This window comes from Copadichromis virginalis, linkage group LG14 (assembly GCF_057382275.1).
Source record: "Copadichromis virginalis isolate Kocher_CV1m ecotype Utaka linkage group LG14, C_Virginalis_male_GT1.1, whole genome shotgun sequence".
Classification (NCBI taxonomy): domain Eukaryota; kingdom Metazoa; phylum Chordata; class Actinopteri; order Cichliformes; family Cichlidae; genus Copadichromis; species Copadichromis virginalis.
Window position 1 is genome coordinate 37,330,608 of NC_140631.1, and position 12,885 is coordinate 37,343,492.

At 37.7% G+C, this 12,885-nt stretch overlaps 2 protein-coding genes across 2 annotated transcripts; both read left to right on the plus strand.

The window, feature by feature from the left end:
- Positions 1–465: 465 nt before the first annotated feature.
- Positions 466–6,994, plus strand: LOC146694525 (cytochrome P450 2G1-like). Its single transcript, XM_085430748.1, has 9 exons — positions 466–676; positions 846–1,008; positions 1,150–1,299; positions 4,177–4,337; positions 5,171–5,347; positions 5,548–5,689; positions 5,834–6,021; positions 6,148–6,289; positions 6,462–6,994. The coding sequence occupies exons 1-9, from the start codon at positions 509–511 to the stop codon at positions 6,641–6,643; spliced, it is 1,473 nt and encodes a 490-aa protein (XP_085286874.1). The 5' UTR covers positions 466–508; the 3' UTR covers positions 6,644–6,994.
- A 2,526-nt stretch (positions 6,995–9,520) lies between these two features.
- LOC146694526 (cytochrome P450 2G1-like) lies at positions 9,521–12,228 on the plus strand. Its single transcript, XM_085430754.1, has 5 exons — positions 9,521–9,730; positions 9,871–10,020; positions 11,392–11,552; positions 11,727–11,903; positions 12,099–12,228. The coding sequence occupies exons 1-5, from the start codon at positions 9,592–9,594 to the stop codon at positions 12,216–12,218; spliced, it is 747 nt and encodes a 248-aa protein (XP_085286880.1). The 5' UTR covers positions 9,521–9,591; the 3' UTR covers positions 12,219–12,228.
- The last annotated feature ends 657 nt before the right edge of the window (positions 12,229–12,885 follow it).

Here is a 12,885-nt window from a genome sequence, read left to right on the forward strand (position 1 = left end):
ACTATTAGTTTATATGTGCCTATGCTGTTACAGACAGCATATAACTGTTCAAACAGGTGTCAGAGCAGTTTGTGGGTCAAATCTTGATTCCAGTAGGGGGCAGTGTAGACTGTCAAATAACTGTCGTTCATGTGAGATTTTATTATCAGTTGTTCTTATCAACAAGGTCTGGTTATATTTTGTGTTAGTTGGCATCATTATCAAGTTTGTAGTGCAGCAAATTTACATTATTGCCAATTATTGTTATGGATATTTTACACCAATTTTCTATTTAAATCTAGCAAAGTTTTTATCTTTATTATTCAAATCAAGTATTGCAAAGGATTTTGTCAATGAGAATCATTAATGAGGTAAAAGTGTGCTAAGGTGCACAAGATTACAGCATCATATTGGTCATGTGTGTCCAACCAGCCAAACCTCTGTTAAATATAAACTAGCTACAGGAGCCAATCACAGAGAGAAAGTAGGTATATAAGGAAGGACAAAAATAAAAAAATGATACAACATTATGGAGTTTTCTGCCACAGTGATCTTGGCAGGGCTAATCTTAGCTCTGCTGTGGCTGTTTAGTGTAAAAAGAAGGAAGTATCGCCTGCCTCCAGGACCTGCTCCACTTCCTCTTCTAGGAAACCTGCCACAAATAGACAAAAATGTACCTTTTAAAAGCATACTTAAGGTGAGTTTGGAATTTTTATTTATTTATTTATTAATTTTTAGCATTTTTCATATTGTTAAATTGTTCAGTAAGAATAAACAAGAGCACCCTCCATTACTGTTCTGAATTTTTATTTTAGCTGCATGCTGACGTTGCATAAATATAAACAAGGCTTTTTACTTTGTCTTAGTTCAGTGAAACCTATGGTCCTGTGATGACACTGTACATGGGCTGGCAGCGGACAGTGGTTCTGGTGGGGTATGATGCTGTGAAAGAAGCCTTGGTGGATCAGGCAGATGACTTCACAGGCAGAATGCCCGTACCATTTATGTTCAAAGCTACCAAGGGCTATGGTAACAAGACACCATATATCATTTTTCAAGACGAGTGATTTCTTTGGCATGACTCTAAGTCAACTTTACATGAAAATAAAGAAATTTCAAATAATAGTTTGTGTAAAAGTTTTTCCTAATCTTGACATTTCATCTTCTCAGGTTTAATAATCAGTAATGGGGAGCGCTGGCGCCAGCTGCGACGCTTCACACTCACAACCCTGAGAGACTTTGGGATGGGACGCAAGGGGATGGAAGAATGGATCCAAGAAGTCAGCGAACACTTGAGGGTTCACATACGTACATTTAAAGGTGCGTTTTTAGCTATTGTATGGGCACATATTACATACAGGGTGGATTTGAAAAATCATTCATTGCTCAATCATTGCTTCTCTCTCTCTTTTTCCAGTACAGTAGCTTGACTATGACAAAAAAAGATTTCAATTCAATATTTACCTCAGAATTGACTGGCAGTTTAAGAAATAAAACATAATAACAAGAACATTTCTAAAACTCTTAATTTGTGCCTGCACAAGAAATAGGCTGTAGTAAGAAGCAAAAATAAATATGTAACAAAATGCACCAAATACACATAAAAGTGTTGATAAAATATGTCAAATAATTCAGTAACATTTGAAGTCTATCAGATTTTGCAATTAACATGCAAATCCTGCTTTGTCTGAACTCTTTAACGTTTGAACAGAAGACATGGAATATTGCATAACATGCTAAAACACTAAAGTATCGTTTATAGCGTCTGCTTGCTGTGACATGAGTGATGCACTTGGAAAGGATAAACTTATCCATGCCAATTTACAGTTATATGTTTTAATAAAATGATTTACTTTCAATTGTCATATCCACCTGAAAACTGAGGAAAAATGGATCTTTCAGTCAAACTTTTTTTGTGATTTGTGTGTCAGCTGCAGAGGACTTAACTGAATAGGCTAGGTCTCAGGAGAATATTATCAATAAAAGTTAATGATCTAACCACAAGTTTGGAGCAAAATCAGTTTATACAGAGTGGCCTATATAACAGAGAGTAAGTAGGCGTGAACACAGATAATTTTGTGCCATGCCTAGGAACTATGCTGCTGTTAATACTTAAAGTGTAATTACACTATAATGGAGTAATGCTGCTCTCTGGTTAGTCTGGGCCTTTATGTGAAGAGTTTGCAGCCTCAGAGTCCTCTCACAGTACAAACAAATGGGTTTCAGTGTATTTGTTCATCCTAACCTGGCTGTAGGTGTGTGTTTGTCTGCCTCTTTGTGTTAGCTTTGTGTTAACCTCGTGACTACTGGGGTACATGCTAGAAACAAACAATCCAAAAAAATACTTAAGTATTTACTCCATAGCAGACAGTGAAGTACAACAAAGTATTTGGCAAGTAGATTCCAATGAAGCAACATAGAAGGGTGGAAATTCAGCAATGGCAGGAGATAGCACATGCTGGTGGTAATAATAACACAGCTGGAGACTTGGATGAGCAACAATGATAAAGTGGACATGGCTGAGGGAGATTTTGAAAGGTAGAATGACAGAAAAACACTGAGATTTACACAGAGCAGAGATTTTTTTGTTATGAAAATCAAATCAAATTAGAGAATCAGCGTGATGATGAAAGAATTCGATTTAAAAAGAGGAAAGCAGAAGTGAGAAAAAGAAAAGAATTGCAATCCAAAAGCCCAAAAATCCAGACAGATGATTTCATTATTGAACTTCATGATATCATCATATGATAATTAACCTTAGTGGACTTCAGTTGATTAATGTGAAGAACTTTTTTTGTTTATCATAATGCTCTCTTTTGTCGGTTGTTGTGAAAGTGTAAACAGCCGAATGGCCAGTATATTTGTGGAGCAGACAAAGAAGCAGAATAACAAGAAACAAGACTGGAGTACAACAAAAAGCGAGTTGTTTATTTTGGCTGATGAAAACACAAAAGCAAAAGGCAAAGGCAAAAACTAAACTATAACCTAAACTGGGAAACACTAAGACTAGACAAGAAAAACATTAACATGAAAAGGAGCGTGCAAAAACTAAGACTAAAGACAACATTAAATCCATGGATCATAAGGAGAGGAAAACAGACGACCTGACAGTGAACAAAGGGAGACAGAGGAGTTAAATACACAGAAGGGTAATGTGGGAAGTGGAAACATATGGGGAACACAGCTGACACAAATCAACATGACACCAAAGGGCAAGCAAAACTAATACTGAACATGGAACACAAGACTGTCAAAATAAAGCAGGAAACGTGGAGAGATGTAAACTGGGAAGCACAAGCTTGACACAAGGTTCAAGAGAAAGCAAACATGAGAGACAGACAGAGGGACCGAGGGAGAACAAGAGTGAGGGAGCAATAGAGAGAGAGGGAGACTTAAACAAGGGGCACTTGAGAAAGAGGGAACGAGACATGACAGAAAGGACAGACATGGGACAGGAAGGGGAGACGAGACACCTGGACCAGACAACATGGAACCAAATGTAACTAAGCATACTGCCAATGCTAAGAATAAGTTAATACTAAATAATAGAAAACTACATCCATGAAGTTTTCTATTTTTCTTTTATTTAGTGCCAACCACCCATCCATGGTGCAGCACAGTTGCACGGTGGTCAGCTGTTGCCACACAGCAGGAAGGTCAATTCCATCATCAGGCTGGGATCTTTCTGTGTGCAGTTTGCATGTTCTTGCATGTGTTTGTGTGGGTTACCTCCGGGTACTCTAGCTTCCTCCCACCATCCAAAGACATGCAGTTTGTGGGGATAGGTTAATTGATTAATCCAAATTGCCCATAGGTGTGAATGCTGGAGTGAATGTGAGCGCGAATGGTTGCCTGTCTCTGTGTGTTAGCCCTGCGACAGACTGGTGACCAGTCCAGGGCGTACCCTGCCTCTCGCCCTATGACAGCTGGGATAGGCTCCTGCGACACTGAAAAGGATAAGCGGAAGCGAATGGATGGATGCATCATTCCAAACAAAAAATTCACAAAAAGACCATAAACTTGAAAATGCTGGGTCACAGACCCAGCCAACTGACAGAAAGTTTCTTACTGTCAAATCTTTCTTCAAAAGAAACTAAACTAAATTAGATGATTTATTTAAATAAAAACCTAACATTTGCATTTTTAATTCGTAACTTTGCAAACTATTTCCAACTGTCTTTTTCCTTTTTTCTCCAGGTAAACCATTTGACCCCCAATTTTTGTTAAGCAGCACTGTTTCTAATGTGATCTGCTGCCTGGTTTTTGGGGAACGCTTCAGTTTTGAAGACAAGCAGTTCCTGCACCTTCTGACCATCATAACTAAGATCATAAGGTTCAACAGTACTCCTCTTGGTCAGGTCAGTGGACATGATTACAAAAAAATTAACATATAAAAAAAATACAACAAACATACTGATCAGATAGTTCTGCATTTTTTACCTCCAAACCAACAACGCTGAAGTGTCACAGTTAGCACTGGCCAACCGTGGGGATGGGAGGAAGGAGGACCCAAATGCTAGACTCTTTATGATAAACAGTGCCTTTATTTACAGTGGTGTAAATAATACACAGAATAATAAATCCCAGTGTGTTCCCTTGACTCCCATGTCGTGTCTTCCACCCACAAGTCCGTGCTCTTCTGCTCCTGTGTGTCCGCGCACCCAGTGCTCGCTGCTCTTGTCTTCCATGCTCCTTCCTGGAGAAAATAACAAAGAAGCAACCATCAGGACACTCAGGCATGCACTCACTTAACTTGGCTCACGAAGCCCACTAACATGGAGTCTCACACAACGATCCCACACCAAGACGACCAAGACGCGCTCATCCACACTCTTAAGTAGCTCCCCGACTAGGCTTCATTAGCTGCAGGTGTGTGTGATCATCTGCTTTAGGTGTGGCCAGTCTCCAGACGGGACACACCCACCAGGCCTGCCTGAAACCCAGTGCTCACTCACAGACTCATCCACTTGCCTATACATACAAGCATGGAGAACACAAGAACAGCAGCACAGTGCAGCCAACATACATAATATATTATATCAGTCCATAGCTGCTCATGGACCCTGGGTCGCTCAGATCCAGGTCCCTGACACGAAGTGTGTTGTCTAAAGAATTAATACTCAGTAATACTGATTGCATATTTTCATACGTCTTTAGACAAATAAAGCTGCTGTGTTTTTCCCTCCTGAAGATGTACAACATCTTTCCCCGGCTCATGGAGCATCTTCCTGGCTACCACCAAACTATTTTTGGGCATGCAGAGGAGGCCAGAGATTTTATCGAGAGGAAAATCCAAGAGCACAAACAGACACTGGACCCCAGCTCCCCCAGAGACTACATTGACTGCTTCCTCATCAGAATTAATCAGGTTGGAAAGAACTGAAGGATCAGTTGCTTTGTTTAGGGCACTTTGCATTGTGTCGTTCTTTTTTCCGTATTTGCATTAAACAGGTTGGAATTATTTAAACTATATTTCGAGCTGGTCTGTTATGTGCTGCTAAAAAGGCATTTGAGTATTTTAAATTTGGTTTCTGTTGAGACAACAATATTCCTAATTTGTCTCCTTAGGAAAAGGACAGTCCCTCAAGTGAGTTCAATTATGACAACTTGGTTTCTACTGTACTGAATCTGTTTGTTGCTGGAACAGAGACCACCAGCTCCACCCTGAGATATGCTCTCAGTGTGCTGATTAAATACCCCAAAATACAGGGTAGGTGTACAGAAAAAAGTATTACCAACTTGCTTTTAGCCCTAAATATATTATAGTTAGGGATAAGTCTGTTTGTGAATCTAAAACTTAGCAGTCATTACAAACAGATCAGAGCGGTTATAGTTTTTGTTTTGCTTTGTCCAGAGAAAATGCAGCAAGAGATTGACACTGTAATTGGAAAAGATCGTTGTCCCAGGATGCACGACAGGAAGTCCCTCCCATTTTCAGATGCTGTCATCCATGAGGTCCAACGTTTTCTTGACATTGTGCCCTTCAGCGTACCTCACTATGCACTGAATGACATATCCTTCAGGGGTTATACAATCCCAAAGGTATTCTTAATTCCAAGACATTATACGTATTACAGTCAGTATTAAGTCCATTGTGCATCATGTCAGGGGTTAATGTCAAAAGTATTAAAAGCATCAATAGACTAACAACATATTTGTTCTGAACAGGACACTGTAATTATTCCTTTCTTGCACTCTGTGCTGAAAGAGGAAAAGCAATGGGCCACTCCCAGGTTCTTCAATCCCCAGCACTTCCTGGACCATAACGGCAACTTCAAGAAAAATCCTGCATTCATGCCATTCTCTGCAGGTACATAAAGTCCTGACACAGTTGATAAATTATACAATTTTCAGCTGTAGCTCTATATAAATCAGCTAACCTGGCCTCAAGGCACTTATTATTGTAAGGTAGAAAGCCTAAATTAATAAGAACAAGCAATTTTGGTTACCATAGAGTGATTTGTGATTGTGTGTCTTTACAGGGAAGAGAGCGTGTGTTGGCGAGTCTCTTGCTCGTATGGAGCTTTTTATCTTCGTAGTCTCACTGCTGCAGGATTTCACCTTTTCCTGTGAAGGAGGCCCTGACAGTGTAGACCTCGATCCAGAGTACAGCAGCTTTGCCAATTTACCTCGAAGTCATCAAATCATAGCTACAGCACGTTAAAATGAGAGCCACTCAGTCTGTCATCATTTGCAGCACTATCACTGACATGGATCTCTACAACATGCTGCATTGCGTTAATGTGGTGCAGTAACATTAAATGCACAATTAAAAGTAGAGTTAAATGAATGTGCAATAAATTTTTGCTGTTATGTCTGTGATATAGAAAAAAGACATGAAATAATAATAATATAAGTGAGATGTGAGGTTTTAGCTGGGAAGGCATGATTTCAAATAATGTGCTGAATCTAAGTTCTAAGAGTTTCTGTAGTGTTTTAAACTAAATAGTGAATTTACTGACAAATTGTTGTTGTTGTTGTTTGTTTTTTTTGTTTCTTTCATTTTTTTTTTTTTGTCAAAACACAAACACAGAAACACGATAAAGTTACTCATAGGTTTTATATAATAATTTCAACAAGTCTTTCAGAGTTGATGATAAAGAATATCCACGCCCTGAGTCATTCCTGTGAATCATTAACGTGCAATCTTGGTGAAGAGGACGGAGCTGTTTTACATGTTTTGATTATAGAAATCAGGTCAAATGTTGTAATAGCTGTTTGGCAATGAAATGAGAAATAGGTGTACTAAGGTGAACAGGAAGATCACATGGCTCACCTGTGCTCTAATGCGGTGCTCCTGCCAACTCTCTGTCAAACATAAACTAACTAGCAATGAGTATAAACAAACAAGTAACAGAATACAAAGGTTATCTAATAGATGACAGTTGGAATTTTGCTGTATTGCATAGCTCATGTATGAAACCTGCTTTGCCTGTACTCTTTATTCCTTATGTATATCTGGATGCAGTGGATTCAAAATAAAGATACTACATAACCTGCAAAAGCATTACAGCTTCATGCATACCCTTGCTTTTCTAAGAAATCAAAAAAGATCTTTAAAACAAAATTTTAACTGTAACAAATAGCAGTTAATTGTTGCACCAGAGTGGATCAATATATTCATTGTAACCACACTATTACAACACCAACAGTCACAATATCAATAAATGTTAATGATTGAGGAGCTTTAAAAAGGTTACACTGAGTGACCTATGTGCCAGACAGCCAGTGGATGTCCAAGTAAACACATAGGCAACATTATGTCATGTCAGACAAAGCTAAAGACAATACTGTAAATACTGACAGCATTTACAAGTACTGACATGGTAGACCTAAAGTTAATCATTTGAAAACACAATATAATTTTTGGGTTTTTCTATGTATATATTATTGCTGGGTCTGCCTTAAAATATAAAGCGTCTTGAGGTGATTGTTGTTGTGATTTGGGGCTGTATAAATAAAATTGAATTGAAAATTGAATTGAATTGAATTGAAAATGGTCAAAGCATACCATCAGAGCAGCCTGTTATTACTACTTGTGGAGTGCTCCAATAGAATCCCCATTAACTTAAGAAAAACTAGTCATCCTCTAGTATAGAATTGAAGGATATCTGTCTTCTTCCAGAAGCACATTGCTTTATTCTTTGAAGTCAACCTTCATATCTGCTTGTTTTTGCATTGTCATCATGATGCTGAAGCACCATGTCTTTATTTTAGGGCTTTATGTTAATATACAACTGTTTTCTATCAATAATTACAAATGTCATGCTCATTGTTTGCAGTATGACATGACTAGTGGGTTTAATTTTTTTCAAAATAAATGATGTAAAATCTAAAAAATATATTATCTCTGTTTATGGTGTTGAAATTAATAAAAAAAAATATGAATAGTGCATTTACTAATTTCAGGTAACTTGTTGCTGCTTTCTAAATTGATACATAGTTCAAAATTTGGTATAGACACATTATGAGGGATTCCTTGACTCGGTTCAAAATGGAACCAAACCAAATGCAAAAGCAATATAAACAGTATGTGTTGCACTTATAAGTTAACTAATAGCTAGTACAAATTACTTTAGGCCTGTCAACAAAGCATATGTTTTTATGTAAACACCTAGTCTTGAACATTAAATTGTAATCACTATGTTTCTCCTTAGTGCTGAGCAGGTAAACCCAGTTTCATATGAAAAAGAAAATAAACAATCCAAATAAAGTCTGACAAAGATTTTTGTGAAATGTTCCTTTCAAATTTAGATCATAAGTATTTACTACTTTAACAGCATTCACTGTAAACATATTTTATGTTTCTACGAGTGAAGCACAGTATTGGATTGCTTGGATTCATTTCACAGAGTTGATTGGTTTGGTAAGAGAGCAGATTTGTATTAGAAACTGAACCTATTTTATAATAGTTACGTATGCTGTTGCAGACAGCGTGTAAATGTTCAAACAGGTGCCAGAGCAGTGTGTGGGCCAAATCTTGATTCCAGTAGAGGGCAGTGTAGACTGTCAAATGAGGATGGTTTACATGTTTTGACTTTATTATTCAAATCAAATGTTGCAACATCTTTTTGTCAATGAGCATCATTAACAAGGTAAAAGTGTGCTAAGGTGCACAAGATTAAAACATCACATTGGTCATGTGTGTCCAACCAGCCAAACCCCTGTTAAATATAAACTAGCTACAGAAGCCAATCACAGAGAGAAAGTAGGTATATAAGGAAGGACAAAAATACAAAATACAACATTATGGAGTTTTCTGCCACAGTGATCTTGGCAGGGCTAATCTTAGCTCTGCTGTGGCTGTTTAGTGTAAAAAGAAGGAAGTATCGCCTGCCTCCAGGACCTCCAGGATTTTTCATATTGTTAAATTGTTCAGTAACTTAAGAATAAACAAGGGCACACTCCCCAAAAGTGGATTCTGTTCATCTGGACGTAGCGTTTTGTGGGAGAAACGTTTCGTCACTCATCCAAGTGACTTCTTCAGTCTCAAGAGCACACTCCATTACTGTCTGGATTTTTATTTTAGCTGCGTGCTGACGTTGCATGAATACAAAAAAGGTTTTTTTCTTCTTAGCTTTGTCTTAGTTCAGTGAAACCTATGGTCCTGTGATGACACTGTACATGGTCTGGCAGCGGACAGTGGTTCTGGTGGGGTATGATGCTGTGAAAGAAGCCTTGGTGGATCAGGCAGATGACTTCACAGGCAGAATGCCCGTACCATTTCTGTTCAAAGCTACCAATGGTTATGGTAACAAGACACCATATATCAGTTTTCAAGACCAGTGATTTCTTTGGCATGACTCCAAATCAACTTTACATGAAAATAAAGAAATTTCAAATAACAGTTTGTGTAAAAGTTTTCCTAAGCTTGACATTTCATCTTCTCAGGTTTAGCAATCAGTAATGGGAAGCGCTGGCGCCAGCTGCGACGCTTCACACTCACAACCCTGAGAGACTTTGGGATGGGACGCAAGGGGATGGAAGAATGGATCCAAGAAGTCAGCCAACACTTGAGGGTTCACATACGTACATTTAAAGGTGCGTTTTCAACATGTTGAGGGTGGATTTGAAAAAGGACTGCTGTTTTTCTTTTTCCCTCAATCACTGCTCGAGTCTTTCACTCTTTTTCGAGTACAGTAGCTTGAATATGACCAAAAAATGTTCAATTCAATATTTACCTGAGAAGTTACTGTCACTTTGAAAAAAAGGAAACTTAATAACAAGAACATTTCTTGGAAACACTACAAAACTCTTCATTTGTGCCTGCACAAGAAATAGGCTGTAGTAGTAAGAGAGGTTAGGGAAACAAAACTAAATATGTAACAAAATGCAACAACACGCATAAACATTTTGATAAAATACATCAAATAATTTAGTAACATATGGCGAAGTCTACAACTATCAGATTTTGTAATTCATGTACAAATCCTGTTTTGTCTGAACTCTTTAATCTTTGCATAGAAAACATAAAGTATTGCATATCCTGCTAAAACACTAAAGCATCATTTATAACGTCAGCTTGCTGTGACATGACTGATGCGCTTGGAAAAGATTAAATTACCCATGCTGATTTACAGTTATATACTTTATGTGAAGAGTTTGCAGCCTCAGAGTCCTCTCACAGTACAAATAAATGTGTGTCAGTGTATTTGTTGATCCTAACTGGGCTGTAGGTGTGTGTGTGGCTCCTTGTGTTAGACGTTCACCCTATTACTACTGGAGTACATTCTAGAAACAAACAATCCAAAACAAATATTAAGTATTTACTCCATAGCAGACAGTGAAGTACAACAACATGTTTGGCAAGTAGATTCTAATATAGAAGGGTGGAAATTCAGCAATGGCAGAAAATAGCACAATACCTATGGGCCTCGATGCTGGTGGAATAATAACACAGCTGGAGTCTTGGATGAGCAACAATGATAAAGTGGACATGGCTGAGGGGGAATTCGAAAGGTAAAATGACAGAAACACACTGTGATTTAAAGCACGTTGAATAGAGACTTTTTTATTAGAAATTTATAGAAAAACAAATCAAATTATTGAATCATTGTGATGATGAAAGAATTCGATTTAAAAACAGGAAAGCGGAAGTGAGAAAAAGAAAAGAGTTGCAGTCGAAAAGCCCAGAAATCCAGACAGATGACTTCATTATTGAACTTCATGTTATCATCATATGATAATTAGCTTTAGTTGACTTCAATTGATTAAGGTGGATATTTTTCTTTTGTTAATCATAATGCTGTCTTGTGTTGATGGTTGAGACTGTTTCTCATTGTCAAATCTTTCTTCAAAGAGAAACTATAAGATAAATGAGATGATTTATTTAAATAAAGATTTCACATAGTTGTATTTGTAATTCGTAACTTTGCTAACTATTTCCAACTGTCGTTTTCCTTTTTTCTCCAGGTAAACCATTTGACCCCCAATTTGTGTTAAGCAGCACCATTTCTAATGTGATCTGCTGCCTGGTTTTTGGGGAACGCTTCAGTTTTGAAGACAAGCAGTTCCTGCACCTTCTGACCATCATGCCTAAGGTCACAAGGTTTAACAGTAGTCCTCTTGGTCAGGTCAGTGGGCATAATAAAAAAAAAGACAAACATACTGATTGAATAGTTCTGCATTATTACCTCCAAACCAACAAACCTGAAGTGTGTTGTCCAAAAAATTGATACACAATCAAATTTATTGCATGTTTCCACACGTCTTTAAACAAATAAAGCTGTTTTGTTTTTCCCCGGAAGATGTACAACATCTTTACCTGGATCATGGACCATCTTCCTGGCTACCACCAAACTATTTTTGGACATGTAAAGGAGGCCAGAGATTTTATCAAGAGGGAAATCCAAGAGCACAAAGAGACCCTGGACCCCAGCTCCCACAGAGGCTACACTGACTGCTTCCTCATCAGAATTAATCAGGTTGGAAAGAACTGAAGGATCAGTTGCTTTGTTAAGGACACTTAGGACTTTTTCAGTAGAGATGATGCATTCAAATATGTATTATTTATTCAAACTATATTTCAAGTGGGTCTGTTGCCTGCTGCTGAAAAGGCATTTAGTTTTTTTTTTTGTAATTTCTTTTGAGACAAAAATATTCCTAATTTGTCTCCTTAGGAAAAGGACAATCCCTCAAGTGAGTTCAACTACGACAACTTGGTTTCTACTGTATTGAATCTGTTTGTTGCTGGAACAGAGACCACCAGCTACACCCTGAGCTCTCACTGTGCTGATTAAACACCCCAAAATACAGGGTAGGAATACACAAAAAATATTACCAACTTGTAGTGTTGGGAAGGTTACTTTTAAAATATATTCCACTACAGATTACAGAATACATGCCCCAAAATGTATTTTGTAACATATTCCGTTACGTTACTCAATGAGAGTAACGTATTCTGAATACTGTCAGTGCGCCCCAGGGTGGCTGTGGCTACAATGTAGCTTGCCATCACCAGTGTGCGAATGTGTGTGTGAATGGGTGGATGACTGGTTGTGTAAAGTGCTTTGGGGTCCTCATATGTGGATCTCATTTTTCTCAGAAACAAAAATCATGTAAAAAATAAATAAATAAATAAAATAAAATCTGGAAATTCTTTGTTTTTACATTCATCAGGTCCCAATCTGCCCAAATAGGAAAGAGAAATTAAAAATGCATGCCATGAAAGAGTTTGGGTCTTAGGAGGTTAATATAAGGTGGACATTAGGCAAGGCTGCACTTTCTGCAGCAATCTCATATAGAAAATATATTGTAGAAGCTTAATTCACAAAGCTTCTACAATACCTGTCATCTATTCTTCCATTTAAAGGTGCATTTCATGATCCAGTTGATACTTAACATTAGATATTAGATAAATATAACCCTTCAACTAGATGAACTGCAAACTGCTCAAATTAGACTCTT